Raw genomic sequence first — 25,671 nt, 5'->3', positions numbered from 1 at the left:
CAACTGTCTCACAACACCCAACCCCAATCACAACCTCAATACCAATACACTCATATGCCCCACACCCAATCATAGTACCAACAACACCAACCATACATGAGCCATCCTGATGTGGGCTCCTCATCATCTCACCTTAGCCCAAACATTGGCCTATCTAAAGAATATTCCCCCAACCAACCCAAGTTACAGTCAACAACCTCAATACCAATACACCTAACAATCATAGTACCAAATTCCACAAGATTCATTTTCTTTGCAGTCCCGTTATTCATATGACCAGTGCTATCGACCCTCCATGGAACCCCACCCCCATTGTTTCAAAGCGGATCTTCCAGAATGACGATCTGACGAATTTCAGGGATCCTGAATGCATCGACTACGCAAGACCCTCGACCCAACCACAACAACCACCGACCCAACCGCAAGAGGAAGATCGTCGAAACCCACCACGACTTAGGCGAGGAGGCAGGTGCGGAACAACAGGTCGTTATTGAGTTCCGAGAAACCATTAAATAATATGTAACTTTTTTTTATTAATGTAATCGTTTAATTATTAATGAATTCGTTTAATTATGTAATTGTTAGTTATTTTTTAATAAATTTTTTTTTAAAAAAATATCTACATAGGCGCTGTTTGACATGGCTTGATCAAAAGATCATACATGATGGAGTCATGTCAATTGTCGCATTCCTTTAATTTTTAAGAGGAGAAGTTAATTCAATTGGCATCTCTTTTATAGCTTTTTCAAAAATATAATTATTTTTTTATTTTTTTGATTATTTGTGTATTTTTTTTCTTCATATTTGGTTATTAAAAAAAAATTCACAAAGAAGTTTATATTTGTAACAACCTTTTTCTTTTTGACAGTTTGTTACAAACCTAAAAAAAAAGGGAAAAATGTAAATATACATAGCTTACGATGGAAGAAAAGCGCGCGCGAGAAGTATACGGTGGTGAACGGCGGAACTGTGAAAATTTTCACAGTAAAGAAACCATAATTACTTCTACGATTACAGGTATCAATGTTATTAACACTAATATAGACACACTAATTGTTTTAGAAAATGAATTGGTTATTACTATGACAATGACGTTTATCTGTTTGTTAAAATTCCTAGCTGGGGTATACATCTCTAGTACATGCAGAATAGTCTAAAGCTTGACTTCTATATGCATTTTGTTACTCATTATCTATCTTAGTCTCTGAAATTATTGAAACTTTAAGACGTTTATCTGTTTGTTATAAATTCTGGCTGGGGCATACATATCTATAGTGTAAAAGCTTGACTTGTATATGCACTTTCTGAGTCTTCTCCTCAAAATCTTTCCAATGTCACTTTCCTCCCTTAAATATATGTCTGGTAATCATCCATGTGAATCAAACATCTTTGAACCATACACTTGACTTTAAGTTCTTTTATTTATGGGTAGTTAATAAGTTGATTGATTCATCAATGTACAAGTTCTCAATCACATTAGTTTTACATAGATAGGTTAAGGGATTGGATTAACCCTTTTAAAAACACTGAGTATATATTCAAACTCTCAACTTCTAAATTATTGATATATATGAGCTTCCCTTGTTAATATTAAGATGAACACTTCCTCGCAGTGTATCTTCCTTTCACTCATTGCCATTTGGCTCATATCTATATCAGCTTTTGGAGCTACTACGATTCACCCCGATGAAAGTATGATATCTATTTCTACCATAGCTCCCATTTCTCTCTCTCTTTTCCAGATTTTCTTTATCTAAGGATTCAAGTTTTTTTTTTGTTCAGAATTTCTATAGAAATTGTCTACATATATATATATATATATATATATATATATATATATATATATATATATATATATATATATATATATATATATATATATATATATATATATATATATATATATATATATTTGATGACATGTGTTTGAAGATTAGAAAATTTTCAGTTCTTAGCTGATAGCTTCTGAATTGTATATTTAGAGAAAGCTCTTCAAGATATAGCTAACTCACTTGGTAAGAAGGATTGGAATTTCAACACAGATCCATGCAGCAACTGGGTTACAAAGTTAGAGAACAATGTCACCTGTAACTGCTCTGTAGCTGGTGACAACTTCTGCCATGTTGTTACAATGTAAGTTAATTTTCCATAGAAGCGACCCTCTGATATCAGTAGTCTTAATAATTTGGTTTGATTTCTTATTTTACATGTCTTTGCTGTCAAAGATATGTATTGTGCTAAAATTATGTTTGACAAATGGTAAAACAAGTCTTAAAACTCTCAGCAGTAGAAGAGCTTGTTGCAATTTTCTTTTAAATCTATAGGCTAACAAATATATTAGAATTGATTTATTTAAATAAAATTTTTTTTTATGGTAAAATAAACATACAGAATTTTGAACAAGCAAAATCTCCCGGGCACTCTCCCACCAGAACTGAACAGGCTGCGTTACCTTCAAATTATGTATGTAATTCCCAAGCTTTTTCCTAATATCCTGATAAAAAATATTATTGAACTTGTTTTATATCCTAAATCACATTTATCTTGCATGGCAAACTCTTTCTCTCCTGCCATTGCTCTTCTATTAAAGTGATCTCTCTCGCAATTACTTGAACGGTACAATTCCTAAAGAATGGGGCTCCATGACGAATCTTCTTAACATGTATGATTTGTCTCTTATTTTTCTTTTCTGGTTTTTAATCATGGGTTGTTCTTTAGAGGTATATATTCTAAGATCTTGACATATGGGTCTTATAGTATATTCTTTTAAGACTTAGCATTCATTTTCTTATATACTTGTAATAGTTACATGCAAAAATAAGCTAATGATCGCATATTTCTTAATCATCATAGTATTCTCTCCGGAAATCGATTAACCGGTTCAATACCAAAGGAGATTGCTAATATATCTACTCTGATACAATTGTGAGTTACTTGTTATCCTACTTAGCAAAAAATAATTCTATTTCATAAGTACATAAGCATGTATGCGTTCAATTCATAAAGTTTTAGTAGAACTTAACTTTAGCTTGAAATGGATAGGAACTTGACAGGCAATCAAATGTCTGGAAATATTCCTTCTGAGCTTGGGAGTCTAACCCATATTCAAGCACTGTAAGTATTTTTTCCCCTTAATTGATGTACTCAGTTCAAATGTGAAAGTACAATGTTCATAGTCCACTTTTGATTCCATAGCTTAGAATCATAATTTACTGTCTTGTTTTTTAATTATATATAGGCAACTTTCGTCTAACAATTTTACTCGAGAACTACCCGTAACATTGGCCAAGCTAAGTACACTGCTAGATTTGTAAGAGACAAGTTTTTTCAGTGATGTTTACTTATGACTATAATAAAAAAATATATTTTTATGATGTTTCAAATTCCACGCCCCCTTTCAATGCAGCCGAATTTCAGACAACCAGTTGTCCGGAAAGATACCTGATTTTATTCAAAATTGGACAAATATCAGTACACTGTATGCTCTATCCTTTTTTATACTAATTTTTCCTCAAATTGTTTTTGTATTTCTTGACTTTTAAACAATGGTCACTTTACTTTGACAGAATCATTCAAGGGAGTGGATTAAGTGGGCCGATTCCTTCCGAAATATCACTTTTGAGAAACTTAATTGAATTGTACGTATGGTATTTTATATCATGATAAAGTTAGTGTTGAAGTTTAACTTTCATTTTAATTATGTTTATTTTGCTGTGATTCAAATGTGATATTCAGGAGAATTAGTGATTTGAATGGATCCGAATATGCACCCTTGCCACAACTTAGCAATATGATATCGTTAAACAGACTGTGAGTTGATTCCTTGCCGTTTTGCAGAAATAGAAAGAAGAGGTTTAAATACATTTTTTCCCTTTACTTATTGGAAAATTCTCAATCCACTTTCCCTTAAGTACTACAAATTTTTCTATTTTGACCCTTATCTTTTCCGTAATTTATTTTCAAGTTCTCGAAAATCCATTTTTATTCACTGTTGGATTGAAAACTATTATTATATAGATCACCTATAAAATTTCACATCAATAAAAAATCATTTGATATATTATAGAGAATGATCAAAATTAATGGTTTTCATGAAGTTTTGTAAGACGTTAGTTTTTATGCATCTCGTTGACTCGTCAAATGATTTCTGGTTGATGTTACATTTTATAGACATGATCTATATGTTAACAACTTTCAATCTAACGGTAAATTTTATTATACGAATATGCAGTAAAGAATTATCGGAGATGTCATGTTATTAAGTTCACCTTGGTGTCATTTGATCCTGACCATACCCTAACTAATCCCACTAAGTAAAGAAAAATTATACCCTAACTAAAAAAATTATACTAACCAATCCCACTAATTAGGGGAAAGATAATACTAATAATAAAAACAATAAATAAATACTGTTTATAACTGAATAATATATTTCAAGTATCTTAAAATTACAAGTACTAATCTCTTTATATAAGAATATTAATCTAATGTGCCTAACTAATGGACTAAAAGCCCTAATATAAATTACTACTAATAATAGTAAAAATAACTTATTTACAACACTGTCCCTCAAGCTGGTGAATGAATATCTATCATTCCCAGTTTGAAAACAATTTTTTCAAAGTTATTGTTGTTCAGATCCTTAGTTGGAAGATCTGTAAGGTTGTCTTGAGAAGAAACAGATGAAGTGCAAATAAGACCACTATGTAACCTTTCTTTGATGAAGTGTTTGTCAATTTCAATATGTTTAGTTCTATCACGCTACACTAAATTATGGGCTATGATAGAACCAAACATATTGAAGTTGACAAACACTTCATCAAGTCAAAAAAAAAAAAGTCTCATTGGTTCATCACTTTTTATCTTCAAGTCTTCTAATATCATTTTCAGCCAAAGTAGGTCCCCATTGCTCCGAATTATGCTTTAGTACTAGATCTAGATACAACACTTTGTTTTTTACTCTTCTAAATCACAAGATTCCCGCCTAAAAAAGTACAATATCATGTAGTTGATTTTCTATCCACAACTGGCCCTGCATTGTCAGCATCATTATATGCTTCAAGACTCACACTTCCATTTCGTTCAAACAAAATTCCTCTTCCCGGAGTTCCTTTTAAATATTGCACAATTCAGAGCGCAACTTGTAAATGAATCTCCTTTGGTTGGTTCATGAATTGGCTGACTAAGCTTACAACAAAAGCAACATCTTGTCTAGTATGTGATAGGTATATAAGTTTTTCGACAAATCTTTGATACATTCCCTTATCAACAGGAATATTTTCTTCTGCATTCCCTAACCTTACCCTTGGATCAATTGGTGTACTTGCAGGTTGTCTTACCTATCTCTCGTAGAAGATTAGTAATGTATTTCTGTTGAGATATGAAGATTCCTTTCTTACATTTCCTGTCAGACAATGCCTCAGATAAAGAGTTAGGTATTGTTTGTTATAGTGTTTAAACCCTTGAGGAAGGCTTTATGGGTGGGTGAAAACTGTTCAAAACTTAGGTAGTTGGATATAGGATAAAATGGCTTTTTAGTACATTTTCTGATATCTTTTCTAAGGGCAATTGGAAGGTCTAAATCCTTGTAGTGTGATGGTAGTACTGAGTTGGATTCTGTTTCTTATTCATGAGAAAATTCAAAAATTGAATCACTAGTGCTTGAAGGATCAGGAGAAGTTATCTCATATAATGTCGGATTGGATTCTTGGATATGAGTAGATTCATGAATGTTCTTCTTTCTTGTATATACTAAATTCTTTCCAAATCTCACATCAGTTTCAACCTATGTTGTTAATCTTGGAAAGCGGTGCGACACGGTCAACCCTAAAATGGGAGCGGCACAGAAGCGGGGAACGGCGCAGCTGGGCTTATGGTTGGATATGGGTAGATTCATGAATGTTCTTCTTTCTTGTATATTACTAAATTCTTTCCAAATCTCACATCAGTTTCAACCTATGTTGTTAATCTTGGAAAGCGGCGCGACACGGTCAACCCTAAAATGGGAGCGGCGCAGCTGGGCTTATGGCCCAAAAACCATAAAAAATAGCAATAAAAAAACTTGGGTTCAAATAATAGTGAAGAGTGGGGTTTAGAAAAGGGTTCAAATAATAGTGAAGAGTGGTGTTTAGAAAATAAAACAACTACTTTTGGGCTTATGACCCAAAAACCATAAAAAAAGAGCAATAAAAAAAACTTGGGCCCATCATTCTGAGCCAAGCCCTAAGTTATAACATAAGCATAAGAGAAGGGCGTGGAGTGGCAAAAGCGCCGCCTACCCTAAGTAAAGGAAAATAAACGTGTTCTCTCTCCTTGCTATTACTCTATACTCTCTACCGTGATTTGTTTCACTCTTTATCGGAAAGCTTTTCACAAGATCTTTCTTCTCTCTGCTCTCTTGCGATCTGTTTAACTGCTTCTCTCTCTCTCTCTCTCTCTCTCTCTCTCTCTCTCAACCTGTTTCACTATTTGCTGGAAACTGAGTGGACCTAACCCGCAAAAATGGAAAAAGCGGCCGCTTCCGACCCGCTTCGCAACCCAATGTCGCGGCCGCTTCATCCTATTGCGCCGAACCGATATAGCCGAAAGCGGCCTGGCCTTTTTTTCCGCATCGCGCCGCTATATCGGCCACTATTCACAACATACGTTTCAACATTTTCATTTTTCCAGAATCAAGTTCAGTCTCAACATTGTCACCACTAGTTTTAGTTTCAACTTCCGGTTCGAAAGTAAGGTCACGAAGTAGAGAAGACTCATCGTCCTTACTTATATTCTCCACCTGAAGATGAGTTTGAAGGAAGTAACTTTCTTGTTCATGGAAGGTGACATCTTGAGAGACAATATTTATTAAATGGTGGATGATAACATTTATAACTGAAGAAAAGTATATGGGTGATAATTTTCTATTATTTTATTATAAAGAAAAGAGTGCTCCTTTTATAGAAGAGATAATACAAAATCAATTCCTTTATTTTAGGAGTAATATAATGACTCATAATGACTCATAATGACTCTTAAATAAGAAAATAAATAATACTAAATAAGAAATATTCAAATACCCCCCCTCAAGTTGGTGCATAGATGTCAATCATGCCCAACTTGCTGATCAAGTATTCAAATGTTGTTCTTCCCAAGCTTTTGGTCAATATATCAGCGGTTTGTTGATTGGAAGGGATAAATGGCAAGCAGAGAGTACCAGAGTCTATCTTTTCTTTGATGAAATGACAATCGATCTCGATATGTTTTGTACGATCATGTTTGTTGATATTTGTAAATATAGTGTTAAGAATATTTGTATATAGAATAGTCCCACATCGACTATATTATGTAATTAGCTGTAATCTCTCTATATATAATAAAGTCTCCGTAGTGCTTTACAAGACACACACTTTATTCAAATGCCTCTTAGTCTTTCGTATCTTAACAATGTTGAACCGGATAATGAACTATGCTTATAGCGTCCTTGTTGTCACAGTACAATTTCAATGGGAGTTCTACCTCTTTCTTCAGTTCTTTTAGGACTCTGAGAATCCACATACCTTCACAAATTCCTTGGGCAGTTGCTCTAAACTCAGCTTCAGCACTACTTCTTGCAACTACTCCTTTTTTTCTTCTCCAAGTCACTAGGTTTCCCCACACATATGTGCAATAACCTAAAGTTGATTTTCTATCACTAATGGACCCTGCCCAATCTGCATCTGTGAAATTGCCACATTTTTATCATTGGTCTCTTGAAGAATAACCCTTTTCCAGGAGTTGCTTTTAAGTATCTCAAGATTCTGTGCACAGCTTCAAGGTGTTCTTCATATGGTGCATGCATGAATTGACTCACAACACTAACAAAGAAAGCAATGTCAGGACGAGTATGAGCCAAATATATTAATTTTCCAACCAATCTCTGATATCTTCCAATGTCAACTGGTGTGTCCCCTTTCTCCCAAAGTTTGGCACTTTGGTCCATCGGTGTGTCAGCAGGCTTACAACCACTCATATCTGTCTCTTATAGGAGATCAAGAACATATTTTCTCTGTGAAACAACAATTCCTTTCTTTGACCTTGCTACTTCCATGCCAAGGAAATACTTGAGGGGACCTAAGTCTTTGATTTCAAAAAATGCTGCTAAGTTTCTTTTTAATCTCTCCATTTTTATCTCATCATTACTTGTAAGAATAATATGATCAACATAAACTATCAAAACAATTATCATTCCATTATAACATGACTTTGTGAACAATGTATGATCTGCTTGTCCTTGAGTATATTCCTGTTTCTTCACAGATTGAGTAAACTTTTCAAACCAAACTCTCGGAGATTGTTTCAACCCGTACAAGGACTTCTTTAGTTTATGTTAAGATACGAAAGACTAAGAGGCATTTGAATAAACCGTGTGTTTTGTAAAGCACTACGGAGACTTTATTATATATATAGAGAGATTACATCTAATTACATGATATAGTCGATGTGAGACTATTCTATATACAAATATTCTTAACACTATATATTTACAAATATCAACACTCCCCCTCAAGCTTGAGCATATAAGTCAAATGCACCAAGCTTGCGACATATATAATTAGTTCTAGAACTTCGCAGGGATTTTGTAAACACATCTGCTAATTGATCATTGGAGTTGACAAAGCTTGTAACAATTTCGCCTGATTCAATCTTCTCTCTGACAAAGTGACAGTCTATCTCAATATGTTTGGTCCTTTCATGAAAGACTGGATTTGAAGCAATGTGCAATGCAGCTTGATTATCACAAACAAGTGTCATTGGTCTTACTTCTTCAATTTGAAGTTCTTAGAGCAACTGCTTTAACCAAATGAGTTCACATGTTGCCATTGCCATGGCCCTATACTTTGCCTCGGCGCTTGATCTTGCAACAACATTTTGTTTCTTACTTTTCTAGGATATAAGGTTTCCTCCAACAAGTACACAATACCCAGAGGTGGATCGCTTATCAATGGGTGACCCTGCTCAATCAGCATCAGAGTATCCAACTATATGGGTATGTCCTTTATCTTCATACACGAGACCTTTTCCTTGAGCACACTTGATGTATCTCTGAATCCGGACAACAGCATCCATGTGTTCTTGGCAAGGAGAATTTAAGAACTAGCTTACCACACTAATTGCAAAAGAGATGTTCGGACGAGTGACTGTGAGATAATTCAACTTTCCAACCAATCTCCTATACCTTCCTGGATCAGATAGAGGCTCCCCCTGATTGGGTAGCAATTTGACACTTGGATCCATAGGAGTATCAGCTGGTTTAGCGTTCAACAACCCTGTTTCTTGCAAAATATCCATAACATATTTCCGCTGGAAAATCACCAAGCCATCTTTAGATTGGGCCACCTCAATTCCCAAGAAGTAGCGGAGTTTGCCAAGATCTTTTGTCTGAAATTGATTCGAGAGATGTTGTTTCAACTGGAGTATTCCCTGCTGATCACTGCCAGTTATCACAATATCATCCACATATACAATAAGATAGATACACCCTTGGGCAGAGTCACGATAAAATACAAAATGGTCAGCTTCACTACGGACCATACTAAACTGTTGTACTACAGTGCTGAATCTGCCAAACCAAGCTCTCGGAGATTGCTTAAGACCATAAAGAGACCTTTGTAGCCTATAAACCATATGTGAGGACTCCCCCTGAGCAACAAACCCAGGTGGTTGCTCCATATATACTTCCTCTTCAAGATCACCATGTAAAAAGACATTTTTGATGTCAAGTTGATGAAGAGGCCAATGTCGAATGGCTGCAATGGTTAAAAGAAGTCTAACAGATGCCATCTTGGCTACAGGCGAGAAGGTATCACTATAATCCAACCCAAAAATCTGAGTGTATCCTTTGGCTACCAAACGAGCTTTAAAACGATCGATCTTACCATCTGGACCAACCTTCACTGTATAAAGCCAACGACAACCTACTAAAGATTTTCCAGGGAGTAGAGGAACCAATTCCCAAGTACCACTGCTTTGAAGAGCACATATTTCGTCAATCATTGCTTGCCTCCACTCAGGGTGAGATAATGCTTCACCTGGAGTGTTAGGAATAGAAACAGAAGACAAAGAAGACAAACAAGTATACTGCAAAGGAGAAAGACGATGATAACATAAATCAATATAATGTGGAGAAGGATTTTGTGTTTGACGTATAACTTTTCGAAGAGCAATCGAAAGATCGGACTCAGGTTGCGAGATCGGATCCGGTGATGGCGGAGGCGTCGGAGGAGAGTCTGCAATGACCTCAGGGACATGTACTGCCTCAGGAATAGGTACGACAAAAGTGGGTTGACGACGTTGATATGTTTGAAGTGGGCGAGTAGTGGGAGTGTCAACCGTAAGGCTAGAATGATGGGGGATAATGGGAAATGGGACAACTGGAAGAGGTGTAGGAGTACTTTCCTGAAAGAGTTCCGGAGTTACTTGGCTGGACTCGAAATATGGAACAGACTCGAAGAAGGTAACATCGGCTGATACGAGGTATCGTTGTAGAGTATGTGAGTAGCAACGATAACCCTTTTGAGATCGATGATAACAAAAAAGATACACTTTAGTGATCGAGCTGATAGTTTATCAAGACCAGTGAAGAGATTGTGTACAAAACACGTAGACCCGAAAACTCGAGGAGGAATTGGGTGAAGAGGAGAGTTTGGAAACAGAATTGAGTGAGGGATTTTATTATTGAGGATAGACGAGGGCATGCGATTAATGAGGTAACATGCCGTGAGCACCGCATCCCCCCAAAACCGGAGAGGAACATTACCATGGAGAAGTAGGGTACGAGTGGTTTCTACGAGATGCCGATTTTTACGTTCGGCTACCCTGTTTTGTTGGGGTGTATGAGGATAAGATGTTTGGTGCAGAATACCATTGGATGACATAAAAATTTGAAATTGTTGGGATAAATATTCACGTGCATTGTCACTTCTTAAGGTACGGATAGACAAGCCAAATTGGGTTCTTATTTCTTTATAAAATTTTTCAAAAATAGAAAACAATTCTGATCTGTTCTTCATTAAAAATAGCCACGTACAACGTGAAAAATCATCAATAAAAGTGACAAAATACCTAGATCCAAAGGTAGACTCAGTACACGAAGGACCCCAAACATCGGAGTGAACTAAAGCAAAAGAGGACGCAACCCGTTTATTGACTCGATTGGGAAAGTGACTACGAGTATGTTTCCCTAACTGACAAGACTCACAATACTAGATAATTTAGATAAACTGGACACCATCTTTTGGAGCTTGGAAAGACCTGGATGACCTAACTGCGCATGTATAGTGAGTGGAGAATCTGTGGCAGAGCATGTGGTGGATGACGCGGAGAAGTAGTAGAGGCCTTGAGACTCACATCCGACGCCAAACGTCTGTCCCGAACTCCGATCCTGCAAAGTAACAGTACTATTAGTAAAAGTGATAGAACAATTAAGGGCACGAGTTAAACGACTGACTGATAGTAAATTAAACGGACAATTAGGTACATATAAGACAGAAGTAACAGAGAGAGACGGTAGGATTTGAACAGTACCAATCCCTTGGGATTGGGTTTGAGAACCATTTGCTGCAGTTATACTAGGTAAGAAACCAGAGGTAGAGAGGGAAGAGAAAAGACCTTTATTACCGGTAACATGATCAGACGCACCAGAATCGAGGACCCAAGGACCAAGAGGAGATGATTGAGAGAAGCAAACAGATGAATTACCAGTGTGTGCAACCGAAGCCGTGGAACCAAAGTTCTGATTAGTCTTACACCACCTGAGAAAATCGTCGTAGCTTGGCGTAGGATTTTGAAGTGAAGGCGAAGTCTGTGTAGTATCTGGATAATCAACTAGAGTTGCATTTACCTGACGTGGAGGTTTGCCATGCAGCTTCCAGCAACGGTCGATAGTATGCCCAAGCCGGTTACAATGGTCACACTTGGGACGAGGTTTGGAGTTGGATGACCCTCCTCGAAGGCGATTTTGATTGTTTCCAAGAGATGCAAGGGCAACAGTGTCACCTGGTGTTGGAGAAGCAATAGATGGAGGAGAAACCGGGCCAAACGCATGAGGTGTAGCCAAGCGCAATAGTTGTTCACTAACTATATCATAGTTAGGAACCATAGTACCTGATAAAATCTAATTACGAACGGATTCGAGTTCTGATGGTAGTTCTTTAAGTGCCATGACCATGAAATATTTACTCTGCTGTTCGACATGAGCTGTTGCATCTTTTGCGTAAGGCATGAGGGTTACGTAACTTGCTTTCAAGGCATCAAGCTTACTCAGATAAGCTTGCACATCCATATTTTCCAACTTCAGTGTGTTGAGTTTGTGGATGACACTATATAGAGAGTGAACGTCGTTGGAAAAGACTTTCTTGGCCTTTTCCCATACCTCATAACAAGTGGAGAAGGCTTGGTACTGCGCCTGGAGGTTAGGTGCTATGGAAAACCACAACACTGTACACAGAGAGGCATCATTTTTCTTCCATTTAACGAGTTTGTCGGCTGCAACGACAGTCAATTTTGTGGTTAGGTGCTCTTCATATCCCTGACCGTGAAACCACATATCGACAGCACGAGCCCATATGTTATAATTGGCTGATCCTGTTAGTTTTTCACATGGGATCAGCGGAACTTTAGTAAACGAGACAGAACCAGCGTCTCCCATAGCTTCAAGTTAACAAGAACGGGGCTGTTTGAACTGGAGGGCAGATTTTCGCGATTCGGAAGAAAAAACAGAGATCAGATCGGTGATCAGGGGACAAAATCGAGCGGGGAAGGAATTTTTTTTTCGTGAACAGTACCGCGGCGGTGAACAATGTCGCAGCGATGAACAGTAGCGGCGCAGTGAATAGTGCGCGTGATGAACAATAACAAAGTGGACGCCGAAAAAAAAGGCAAACCGGAATGATGACACGGTTTGCAGAAGGAAATTTCTCACCGGAAGACAGTAGGTCAACCGGGTAAAACACGGCAAAGAATTTCCTCTTAGTAGGCTCTAGATACCATGTTAAGATACGAAAGACTAAGAGGCATTTGAATAAACCGTGTGTTTTGTAAAGCACTACGGAGACTTTATTATATATAGAGAGATTACATCTAATGACATGATATAGTCGATGTGAGACTATTCTATATACAAATATTCTTAACACTATATATTTACAAATATCAACAGTTTACACACCTGTGACCCAAAGGTTTCTTCAAAACATGGAGGACAATCCATATATACTTCTTCTTCTAAATCACCATTGAGAAATGCATTTTTGACATCTAGCTGATGGAGAGGCCAGTCTAAGTTAGCAGCAAGGGATAAGAGTATTGTGTTTGTGTTAAGCTTTGCAACAGGCGCAAAGGTCTCTGAGTAATCTATGCCATAGGTCTGAGTGAATCCTTTTGCAATCAATCGAGCTTTGTACCTTCCGATTGATCCATCAGAATTGTACTATATTGTGAACACCCACTTACATCCCACAGTTCTTTTACCTTCCGGCAGAGTTGTGGCACTCTAAGTTTTATTCTTTTCAAGAGCTTTCATCTCCTCAATGACAGCTTCCTTCCACTTTGGAATTTCTAGAGCCTCCTGTACATTCCTAGGAATTTTGACACTAGATAGATTAGAAGTAAATGTAGCAAAAGAGGGAGACAAATTTGAATAAGATACAAAGTTAGATAAGGGGTGCCTAGTACATAGCCTACCTGGCTTCCTAAGGGCTATGGGAACATTAAGATCAGTATATTGTTTCCTAAGTTCTATGGGGACATCAAGGTCGGTATATAGAGAATTAGGATCAAGGAAAGATTTACCTGTCTGAGTCGGTTGACTTTCACTCGGTTCAGATTCTTGGCTGAGCTGAGGAATTGGGTCTTCTACTACTTGATCATTGTTTCTTCTGACATAAATTTTGCCTTTCCAATTGTTTGCCCCGTACTCCAATCTTGTATCAAAAAGGATATAGAAGTAAAGGTTATGGCACAATTTAAAGAGCTGGTTAATTTGCTTATAGAAATCAAATTGAAAGGACAATTAGGAATCCATAAAACAGAGTTCAAAGAGAGGGAGGGAATGAGTGATACTTGTCCAACACCAGTTGCCTCAACTTTAGATCCATCCGCAACAGTAACATAATGTGGATATTTTTGTGGTGATAATTTAGAGAAAAGTGAGGCATTACCGGTCACATGGTTTGAAGCACCAGAATCCATAACCCATCCAGTAGATGTAGAGTGAGAGAAACAAACCGTAGAATTATCAGTATATTGAATGATGGCCGAGGAGGTGGCATTTTGTGCTTCCTTCAACTTCAAATACTCCTATACCCTTCAGCAGAAAAAGTAGTTTCGAGTTCACCCTTTGACTTAAGGTTTGTAGAGGTTTCAACAACATTAGCAGTTTTGTTGGGGAAGTCATGTAAGTTGAAACACCGATCTTGAGTGTGCCCATATTTCTCACAATGAGTACAAAAGAAGTTACTTTTATCCCCTCTATTACGCCCTCAACCGCGACCACGTCCACTACGTCCTCCACTACAGAAGTTAGATAAAAAAGCAGAGGACTCAGGAGTAGTATGAGTGTCATCACTTGATAAGGATACTCGGACAAGGCTATCTATTAGCTCTTCTACCATAGGGAGACCATGAATAACAAAAATGAATATATAGTCAAGCTTGTCCAATACCTTCGTAATATCATCACTAACCAGCGTAAGTTTGAGGCCATCAATAATGGACTGAGCACGAGTCAAATATTCTAATGAGTCTTGGTCATTCATCTAAAGAGTGACCAAGTTGCGAACCAATTCATTCAATCTTTGAATATCGTTTGCTTAGAGGTTTTTAACCTTCTCCCAAACCTCATAACATGTCCTATATAGACAAAACAAAGTGTGCCATCAGTTTTGGCTCAATAAAACAATATCATATCTCAACTATAAATATGCTATATAGAGTGGAGTTTTTCAAAACTCTCACAAAATTCTTTAGCAAGGATCCTTTTAAAAAAGATAAAATTTAGAAATTTGAGGGTCTTTTAAATTATTTGAAGGTAGATTGAGAATGTTGCATAAGTATCTATAAGGTGCTAGGTTGTCCTTTAGCTAATTTTTTATTCAAATTGGTTCTACAAACTGGACCAAGTTGGTCTTTTCCGTTAAAATTACACTAACCTCGTTGATATGGGAAACATGTGGCAAAGGAGTTACCAAAGATATAAATTTTTTAACGCCACATGTCTTTTGTCAATTTTTCTTGTCAATATTAAAATTAAAATAACTAACCATCAACAAATGTACTCATCCAATTCCAAGAACCATACCCAAAATAACTCAAAAATGTGAACAAAAAATTCAAAAATTTTTTGAATATACACACGTTGGTGCTGGAATGATGCAAATTCAATGAATTTATTTTTAAGTTTAAACTTTTAACCACACAAACCCATTATCACCAATTTGATATAGATTTTTCTTTATGTTAGAAAAAAGGGAGTTTGGATTTGGCAATAGGCGTGTTGATTTTGAAAGTGAGGGGTTTAGATTTGGCAATGGAGTATGTTCTTTTTATACTGAGGTTTATTTTGAAGTGATAAAAAGGGTGGCAATAAGTGTGATGATATTTGTTGATTTTATTTCATTATTGTTATGAAATTTAGGAAATGAGTGTTGTGATTTTTGTTAGTTTTGTTTTATGAATTTTTATGAGGAGTTTTTTGATTTTACGGAAAATTGTTGACAAATGGCTACGATAGAAGAAAAACTCTCTATTCCTTTAAAGAGAAGTTGAAGATTTTAAGAGATTAAGAGAGAAGTTGAAGAAGTGGAATCGTGAGGTTTTTGGTTATTTGAATTTGAAGGTGGATGGGGCTTTCAAGGATCTTAATGCTCTTGACTTTGTCATGGTGGGGGGAATCCTATGGATTTAGAATCTTTGGCCTTTAAAAGATCTTTGGCTTCTAGTAGAGTTTGGAATGCGGTTCGTTTTAAGGAAAGTATTCTCAGACAAAAGGCTAGGTCTCTTTGACTTAAGGATGGAGATTCTAATTCCCGGTTTTTTCATAAAGCGGTAAAGCAACTGCTAGCCGAAACACCTTAGTAAGGTTAAGTACGGAGGAAGGGTGGATTGATGACGTTTTTTTATTAAAGGGGAGATTAGGAGTCATTTTGAGAAGAGGTTCTCCGAGACCATGCTTTTGCGGCCCAAGTTGGATGGTGTTGAGTTTCCTCAACTTTCTCAAGTTGAATCCTTAAATCTGGAGATTCCTTTTTCTGAGGAGGAGGTGAGGGCAATGCTTTCTTTCTTGCAGGTACAGTGATATTAGGAGGGCAATGCTTTCAGATTTGGTGATACATAAAAGAAATATGGTTTCTCTTTGGTGGAAAGATGTTTGTTCAGTGGGATCGGCGGGAAAGGATCCGCTGAAAAATTGGTTTCCTTCATCTGTTTCTTGTAAACTTTGAAATGGTGAGAGTATTGATTTTTTGGCAGATCGGGGGGTGGGAGGGTACCCGATTTGCAACCGTTTTCCATCTCTGTTTTTGTATGCTGAAGTTTCTTCTACTAAGGTTTGTGACAACGGTTATTGGAACAATGGTTCTTGGGTTAGGTTTATTAAATTTCGCGAAGGCTTTTCTAATGATGATGATGGGGAGCCTCTTGTGGATTTGTTGAGACTTATCAATTCGTTGCAGCCCGTGATTGTAGTTTCGGATTTGTTTGTTTGGTGGAAGAATCCTACGGGTTTTTCGGTTAAGGCAACTTATGAGATGATTATGGAAGGTGAGTCTTGGGGTCATGGCTTGGATGAAAACATTTCTAAGGAGCTATCTTGTTTATGGAAGACTAAGATTCCGAGTAAGGTGTCTATCTTTGGATGGATGCTACTTTTGAATAAGATTCTCACTAGGATGGCTTTGGCATCTCGGGGTATTTTATTCGGCCCGGATAATTTGGTTTGTCCTTTGTGTTTGTCGGCAGAGGAGGATACAAATCATCTTTTTAGGAATTGTTCGGTGACTTTAGGTTGGTGGAGTAGTTTCTTGGATTGGCTTCGTATTGATGTTTATGCAATTTCCGGTAATATCTTTGACCGTCTTATTGCTCTTGAGGTTTCTTGTAAGTCTCTTTTTGTTGTGAACACTAGATGACTTTTTGGTTTGACTTTTTGTTGGAGTATTTGGTGTTGTAGGAATGAAATCCTCTTTAATGGAGGGGTTTTGGTCAATATCGATACTTTGGGGATGATTAAATTGTTAACTTGGAAATGGTTTTTCACTTTCTTTAAGGCGGGTGACAATCTTGTTTGTTCGGATTGGTGTGTTAATCCTGCCTCTTGTATTGGGGTTATATAGTTTTTGTTGGTTGGTGGGGGTGGTAGTTTTTTATTTCCATCTTCCTTTTCTTTGTTTGCTTTTGGGTTAGCATCCCTTGTGCTCTTATATGTTCCTTTGCTTATAAAAAAAAATTGTGTTTATTATGTTTTTAAATCTTACTCATCTTGCAAAACCAGTTTGTAAAGTGGGGGATGTCTCATTTTATAAACTCTTGTCAAGCCTTATTTTTAACTTTTGTGATTTAGGTTTGTCCCAATACATTCCTCACGCCAATACTATTTATTGGACTTGGTGTGTGAATCTAAATTATGAGCGACTTGAATCGATGAACTCTCATATCATTATATATTTTTATATTATATCTAACTCATCCTTGTAAGGGTGTCTCTTTTTATAAACTCTTGTCAAACCTTATATTTAATTACGCGAGACTTGGATGGCAACAAAGCCAATTTTGAGGTCATTCATCATTCACATCTATGCACCAAGTTTAATAGTGTTGAACGTGAGAGGATGTGTTGAAAAAATCAAATCCCACATAAATTAAAGATAAAATTTGAATAAATTTTATTAAAAGTAGCACCCTCATATTTTAAGCTGATTTTATAAAAATAAGTTAGGTCTAATATAAAAATCAAAAGTGTTGTTTGAAATGAAAGTGATATCTTTCTAATGCAAAGATTGGCAGTAGTGTCCCTACAATGGTGGTTGTTAGGATGATTTGAGAGAAAGAAAATTACCTTTAATTTTTTAGGTTACTGAAATGATTACTAAATAAAAAAAAAAAGTTGACTTATATAGCTTGTTAGATCCACATGTAGGTATGACAATGTGAGAAAACAGAGGTAAGGAAAAAGACCAATTCAATCCAATATAGAGTTAAAAAACCAAATAGTATCTTATAAATAAGTAAAGGGATCAAAAAGATATTTAAGACAAAAGAAAGATGTGGAAAAAAAGTTACTCATAACATATTGTTGTCTTGCAGGGTTATGAGGAATTGCAACATCAATGGAAACCTACCCGAATCTATTGAGAATATGACAGCATTGAAACACTTGTAATGGCATACTTGCTACATTTTGTTTGACTATTACTAACCATTGAAGTTTTTTTTTTTTTGACAAATTTAACTTATTCTTAGTCTTTGACATTTTTGTGTTTTAAAATTATATCTCCAGCTATTAGAATGCAGGAATTTTTTTTCTTACAAATTTTCTCTGTATCATTTTAACATATTTTCAATGTGGTATCCCTTTCAGAGATCTCAGCTTTAACAAATTAAATGGAACGATTCCGGATAGCTATGCTGACATGGACAGTTTGAATTTCGTGTATGAAACTTATCATAGTTTTTCTTGGAGTACTTTTTAATCACACATCTGTTGGCTTCTTTGCACGTACAAGTCTAGTTTCAACTTTCAGTCTTTGTATATTAATATCTTGAGATTCTTTTATGGTAGGTTTTTAACTGGAAACCTTCTCACTGGACAAGTGCCTTCTCCTTGGGGAAAGAATGCATATGTGTGAGTTATCTTTCTAATACTACTTGTATGGTTCCTTAGGTTTAACAATTTAATTCATTTATGTGGCAAAATTATATCGTTTCCTTTTTACTTTTCTAACTAAACTTTACTTTTTCTTTTTGCCTTTTTCCTATCTCTGATCATCATATTGTTATAATATTCCGAATTAAATTTATGACTTATGTATAGAGATCTTTCATACAATAACTTCACCATCAATCAAGAGAGTCAGATATGTCAAAATGAAAGAGTGTAAGAATCTTTCCATTTGTATGCATTTGTTTGCAAACTTAAGAACCCTTCTGAAAAACAAACTTCTATAATATGTCACAGGAACTTATTTTCTACTTCATGGGCACGCAATGACATGTAAGTTTGACATTATAAATACTAAAACATGCATATACATATTGCATATTCATGTTTGCGCATATTGTGTGATGAATCTTATTTTACTAATCATGCTAACTTTTCTGTTTCTTACATCATTATCTCAGAGGAACAAATTCGTGTTTGCGCTTTGAATGTCCCGAACGTGAGTTTCTTCATGGTGACTGTTGATATTTAAATATAGGAATATCATATTCTATTGTAGTTAATGATACTTACTGTATATTGATTTGTTTCTAAGTGCATATAATAGAATCTCTTTAGTGTAGTTTAGACGGTACGGTTTCACCATATTCCTCCCTCATTTTTTCTCATTCAACTTGGTATCCGGAGTCTATTGAAAGGCAACCGTATTCAATGTTTTCCCGGTCTATCCACTTTCCTTGTCACTCCTTACATCCCACCTACCACATCATCAAAACCGCCACAAAAAACCGAGCCAACCCCCAAAAAACAGTGCTAGCGCCGCCGCCTTCATACGTGCCACGAGGGGACTACAATATTTCCTTTGTGAATCTTTCAAATGACGCACGAGGGGACTTTTTTAGTCCATATAAAGCCTTCTTTAATCTTTGTTGGCTTCATCCGCGGTACTAAAACCGAGTAAATCTCCATACAGACCTCCTCTAAGTTTCCATGTAGGAACGCATTTTTAACGTCAAATTGTTGTAATTCTCATCTAGAATAAACAACAAGAGATAGTGTTGGAATTTCCGCCTTAATTGCGGCACTTTGGCTTGCCTTCATTGCAGCCCCTAGCACCTTCATTGTGTTGGGTTTGGAGGGCTGAATTTAGTCCCACATTACTTAAAGATTTGGCATGTGTTGTGTTTATAAGTGGGGACTATCCTCACTTTACAAGCCAGTTTTGCAGGGATGAGTTAGGTCCAACCCAAATTTTGAGATGGTATCAGAGTCTATCCTATATCTGTTGTTGGACTTCCCGCATCATCTACGCGAGGGAGTGTGTTGGAATTTTCGTCTTAATTGCGGTCTGTCCCTAGTCGCCTTAACTGCGGCACTTTGGCTTTCCTTCATTTCAACCCTAACACCTTCATTGTGTTGCGTTTGGAGGGCTGGATTTAGTCTCACATTGCTTAGATATATGGTCTGTGTTTTGTTTATAAGTGAGGATCATCTTCACCTTACAAGCCGGTTATGTAGGGATGAGTTAGACCCAACCTAAATTCTAACAGATAGTAAGATTTCAACCACGGGTGCAAATGTCTCCTTGTAATCAATGTCATGTCTGAGTATAACTTTTTGTCACTAGTCTTGCCTTGTAACGACCAAGGGTGCTATCTGCATCCCCCTGGCTTCTTGCCTCTCAATAGTTTCTCAAGTATTATTTTCCTCAAGAGCTTTCATTTTCTCACTCATAGCTTGGGTTTAATTTTTACATTTCAATACTTCTTCAATAAATGATGGAATTCTCACAGAATCAATAGCTACAATAAGATTTTGATATTGCATGAAAAGAAACAAGCTTGAATGCAAACATGCAAGTGTTCCTGTAGAAAAAGTATTTTCATATATTTCAAAGTTGAAACTTCAGTAGGAGAATAAATTAGATTAAATAGAAATAAACCTAAACCTAATGGACTTATTTAATGAGCCTCATACTAATAAAATAACCCATAAAACACGGGCACCCCGAACATGACACCGAAGCTGAGACAGCAATTTCGTACTAATATAAAAAAAATGAATAAATTAAATATAATCACAAGTGTCAGGGTAGGTGTTCGACACGAACACGTATTTTTTAGAGGTGTCGGTGTTACAGAGAAAATAATTATAAATGTTAATATTTTGAATAGTTCCCCTTGAGCAAAATCACAAGATGAACTATATGAGGTACAATATCAAAGATTATTAAAAAAGTTGATTTACTTGAGAGTTGAGACACACTAGACCGAATTTGGCTGATGCAGTTAGTGTGGTGAGTAGAGAAAATTATTTTCAAATTGTAGAGTGAGTTTTATAGTATCTCAAAGTCACTGCAGGAATATGACTCTACTGTTTAAGAGATGTGAAAGCCTACTTTTGTCGGAATCTTGTTACATGGAGGAGTCAAAAGCAGAGTGTAGTGGCTCAAACAAGAGCTATAATTCAGATTCTGAAATACATACAAATGCTATTGAAAATCGTCTCTATTATGAAGATAGAGGACATACTTAGATAATTGATTACTCATATACTGATTGGGCATAATCATGCATTGGTAAACGATCTATTTATGGGTATTGAGTTCTTCTTGGAGGAAACTTGATATTTTAAAAGTAATAAACAAAATGTAATCACGCGATTCAACGCAGAGGCAAAATAAGTGACCATGTCATTAGTAAGAAACAAAATGTACTCGTTTGGTTGGAATACTTCCTCAAGGAGTTTTAGTTTGAAGAGAAAGGCCAACAACAAGCTGTGTGTATATGAAAATTTCCAGCAAGAGTAAATCATGATTTTTGCTTGACTAGCTAGAGTATGTAACCCTCCGTGATTCCCTCCTTTCATCTACATTTGCAGTGGGGGATAAACATGAAAACTAAAAGAGAGAGAGTATCTAACACTAAAATTTCAAGGAACATATTTTTCTTTATTTGATTTTTTTAGTTTCTTTAATATTCAAATGTTACTCACATGATCTACACAACCCAGACTTTTACTCCCTTCATATAAATTGTGGGGGAAATCAAGAAAAAGTCAACGGAACAAATTATGAAGATGATCAAGATTCATCTGGACCTGCCAGATTCGATGGCAAGGACAGTCCAACAGCAAAGTGGGCATTTAGCAGCACTGGCAAATTCATTGATAGTGGAACATTTGGAAACACTTATACTCCGGCAAATATCTCTAAACTTACTATGGTGGATGCTGAGTTGTACATGACTGCACGTGTTTCTCCTATTTCATTGACTTATTATGGGTTTTGCCTCGCAAATGGAAGCTACACAATAAATCTTCATTTTGCTGAAATAATATTCACAGACAATCAAACTTATGGTAGTCTTGGAAGGCGTGTATTTGATATCTATCTTCAGGTACACGGTTTAACAATTTTCTTTCAATCGTCAAGTGATCACTAGGTTACTATAGGGACATTGGCGAACTATTTTTCCAATTAAAATATATAAAATATCGCACTAACAACTGAATATTTTTCTAATTAGCAGTTCACTTGTTTGCCATTATTTATAAAATAAATGACATTTAAAAAATTTGTAGGTTGTAATCATCACGGTACATTATGGTTGTGATTGGAATGTTGCAGGGAATGCGCGTGCAAAAAGACTTCAATATTGCCGAAGAAGCTGGGGGAGTTGGTAAGAAAGTCACAAAACAGTTCAAAGATGTTAATGTTTCTAGTAATACTTTGGAGATCCGATTGTATTGGGCTGGAAAAGGGACACAGTATCTCCCAGATAAATCCGTATATGGTCCTCTTATATCAGCTATATCAGTGGAATCTGGTGGGTTATACTTTGTACCTTTCTAATCTTATGCCATCTCCATGTTATGTTCTAACATTGAAAATGTACTGCATCATAATAATCAAGCAGACTCTCCACCTAGAAGCCCTAGAACCCATAGAAGCAAACCTGCTGGAGCTGTGGTTGGAAGTGTGGTTGCAGCAACAATTATTATCATTCTAGTATTCGGTATACTCTGGCGGAAAGGATGTTTTGGAAAGAAAAACTCTTTAGCAAAAGGTGATAACAAAGAAATTTCTTTTGTTGCTATTATTATAAAACTTTTTGCCAACACATGAATTATTCAAGTGATACGAGATAAACTTGCTCATGTTGTGTAACCGAATGAGTTTGAGGATACACTTTTATTAGTATATCATGTTATGGAACACGAGATTAGTTTTAGTATTCATGCGTTAGTTCAAGCTAATTTGATGAAAAGAAAGTTGCAAGCTTTCAAGAAATAGATTGTTGATGCAGAGGGTCCATGTGTAAGTTATTAATTCAAGCTACCTTTGATTCTTCTTTTACTTCAACTAGCAGAGCTGAAGAGTTTAGACCTTCAAACGGATCTATTTACCTTAAGACACATCAAATCAGCTACAAATAACTTTGATATTTCAAATAAGATTGGAGAAGGAGGATTTGGTCCAGTGTACAAGGTATTTTGCATAATATAACAATTCCTCTTGGGTGTCATGTTTTTATTTTAATTGTACTTGTATTTTTGAGAAAATCACTTCTCTACTTCTAAATCAACATTCCTCAAAATGCAGGGATGTTTACCCAATGGGACATTGATAGCAGTCAAACAACTTTCTTCTAAATCAAAGCAAGGGAATCGTGAGTTTCTAAATGAGATAGGCATGATTTCTGCTTTGCAACACCCTTATCTTGTTAAACTCTATGGTTGTTGTGTGGAGGGAGATCAGTTGTTGCTGATTTATGAATACTTGGAAAACAATAGTCTTGCCCGTGCTTTATTTGGTAACTTCCCTACATTGTTTACTTCGGCTGCTATTTATGTGATAGTTCACGTTTTTTAACTTAGCACGTTTCCACGTGGTATCTTGTTCTGATTTTTTATTACATTAACAAATAAAGGTCCCGAGGAACACCAAATAAAACTAGATTGGTCAACTAGGAAGAAGATCTGTGTTGGTATTGCTAGTGGTTTGGCATTTCTTCATGAAGAATCAAGACTGAAGGTTGTTCATAGGGACATCAAGGCCACTAATGTGTTGCTTGATAAAGATCTCAAACCAAAGATATCTGATTTTGGTTTAGCCAGGCTTGATGACGAGGACAATACTCACATTAGCACTAGAATTGCGGGGACATAGTGAGTACCTGATTTCTTGCCTTCTCTGAGTTTATTAAAAAGTATTCCAAAAAGTTATCAAGTTCAATTCAAATGATATCTTTGTGATAATAGTTTTGATATCTTGTTGTGTATACTAATATCAAATTGCTGCAATGATATGTTTCAATTATGTAGTGGTTACATGGCTCCTGAATATGCAATGCATGGTTATTTGACGGACAAAGCAGATGTTTATAGTTTTGGAGTTGTTGCCTTGGAAATCGTTAGTGGAAGGAGCAACACCCTTTATCGGTCACAGGAGGAAACATTCTATCTTCTTGATTGGGTAACTTTTTTATGTACTCCCTGATCATGTAAATTTAATTATCCATGATACTTATCTAGTTACATTTTTGTGTCATACATATGTCGTTATTCGTTTTTCATGTAATAATTCAACTCTACAAGGGAATGAAATCGCGTGTCACCTTTTCCTACCCCTTTCCTTGTCCTTACCAACATGGAGACAACATTTTTACAAAAATATTAACAATTAAGAAACAGAACGTTAATTTTGAAAAGTAGGAGAACATTTCTCTGTTGAAATATTACATTTCACTTGGACGATGAAGAGGATTGGAAAAGTATATAATTTTAATCTCTCTAGAAGAGTAATTGCAGAGGACATTTCATAGTTACTGCAATTTTCTAGAATCTTACTATCACGAAGCTTCTTGATAAGTGACGTCCTTTTGGTTTAGATATTTTACAGAAATATGACCAATTACTCTGAAGAATTTTTCAAAGTTTAATGTATCTATTCTAAATGACTTAGGTTTCAAATCAAACTATTCTTTTTTTTTTTCTTCTTTCAACAGGCACATTTGATGAAAGAGAAAGGTGACTTAATGGAGCTAGTTGATAGAAGATTAGGATCAGATTTCAACAAAAAGGAAGCTATGGTGATGATCAATGTGGCTCTCCTATGCACGAATGTCACGTCAAACCTTAGGCCCTCCATGTCGTCGGTGGTAAGTATGCTCAAAGGTAGGACCGTGGTTCCAGAATTCGTTGCAGATTCAAGTGAAGTATTGGATGAAAAGAAGTTTGAAGTAATGAGGAAGTATTATTATCAGATTGAAGAAAATGAGAAAAGTAAGTCACAAACACAAAGTCAGAGTTTATCAATTGATGGGCCATGGACGGCTGCATCTTCATCGGCTGTAGACCTTTATCCAGTCCACCTTGATTCCTCCTATTGGGAGGAAAGAAATTAAGAGTTTATCAATTGCATATGCCTGCTTGATGTCTTGCCAATATGCCTTGTGATGAAATAGAGCACTCCGTCCCTATTTATAAATCTCATTGTCATTCTAAGTGTCGTGTTTATTCAATATCCGTTTTGTTGAATGTAGAGTGCTCATAGGGTTTTTGATAGTTAAACAGCTTCATCATCTATATTTTGAAAAGATTTGACCCTCTAAGGTGACATTCAAATATTAGAAACATCCATTAAAAGTTGTTGATTTCTTGAATGTTATAAATTAATTGACTTAAAATTATAAGAGCTATGTTAGCAACATGTTAGTCGTTGGTTTTCCTATTCTTGCATATAGTTTGCACAGATTAAGCACCACTAAAGGAAAGAA

At 36.1% G+C, this 25,671-nt stretch overlaps 1 protein-coding gene across 5 annotated transcripts; it reads left to right on the top strand.

The window, feature by feature from the left end:
- Positions 1-1,383: 1,383 nt before the first annotated feature.
- LOC131627716 (probable leucine-rich repeat receptor-like serine/threonine-protein kinase At3g14840) lies at positions 1,384-25,610 on the top strand. 5 transcript variants are annotated; one of them, XM_058898568.1, is made up of 24 exons: positions 1,385-1,692; positions 1,983-2,133; positions 2,392-2,463; positions 2,591-2,662; positions 2,854-2,925; positions 3,043-3,114; positions 3,239-3,310; positions 3,407-3,478; positions 3,567-3,638; positions 3,736-3,810; positions 18,319-18,390; positions 18,593-18,664; positions 18,794-18,856; positions 19,046-19,108; positions 19,190-19,225; positions 19,354-19,391; positions 21,905-22,290; positions 22,521-22,719; positions 22,810-22,959; positions 23,260-23,381; positions 23,496-23,706; positions 23,824-24,061; positions 24,218-24,368; positions 24,901-25,609. In XM_058898568.1, exons 1-24 carry the CDS (start codon positions 1,596-1,598, stop codon positions 25,297-25,299), a joined length of 3,027 nt encoding a protein of 1,008 aa, XP_058754551.1. In that variant the 5' UTR covers positions 1,385-1,595; the 3' UTR covers positions 25,300-25,609. The 5 variants fall into 5 exon arrangements, with proteins under 5 accessions (XP_058754554.1, XP_058754551.1, XP_058754553.1 ...); XM_058898569.1 differs by having other exon boundaries at positions 1,386-1,692; positions 23,263-23,381; XM_058898570.1 differs by lacking the exon at positions 3,239-3,310.
- The last annotated feature ends 61 nt before the right edge of the window (positions 25,611-25,671 follow it).

The sequence above is a fragment of the Vicia villosa genome, unplaced genomic scaffold (assembly GCF_029867415.1).
Source record: "Vicia villosa cultivar HV-30 ecotype Madison, WI unplaced genomic scaffold, Vvil1.0 ctg.000397F_1_1, whole genome shotgun sequence".
In the NCBI taxonomy this organism is placed as follows: domain Eukaryota; kingdom Viridiplantae; phylum Streptophyta; class Magnoliopsida; order Fabales; family Fabaceae; genus Vicia; species Vicia villosa.
Note: the sequence above shows the minus strand (reverse complement) of the source record. Positions and strands in the feature narration are given on the sequence as shown.

What these genes read in the sequence shown, in the direction of transcription:
- LOC131627716 (XM_058898568.1), top strand. Translation starts at nt 1,596, where the DNA reads ATGAACACTTCCTCGCAGTGTATCTTCCTTTCACTCATTGCCATTTGG. An exon ending in TTGAGAAACTTAATTGAATT is followed by an intron (nt 3,639 to 3,735) that starts GTACGTATGGTA and finishes TGTGATATTCAG; the next exon opens with GAGAATTAGTGATTTGAATG. An exon ending in TCATGGGCACGCAATGACAT is followed by an intron (nt 19,226 to 19,353) that starts GTAAGTTTGACA and finishes TCATTATCTCAG; the next exon opens with AGGAACAAATTCGTGTTTGC.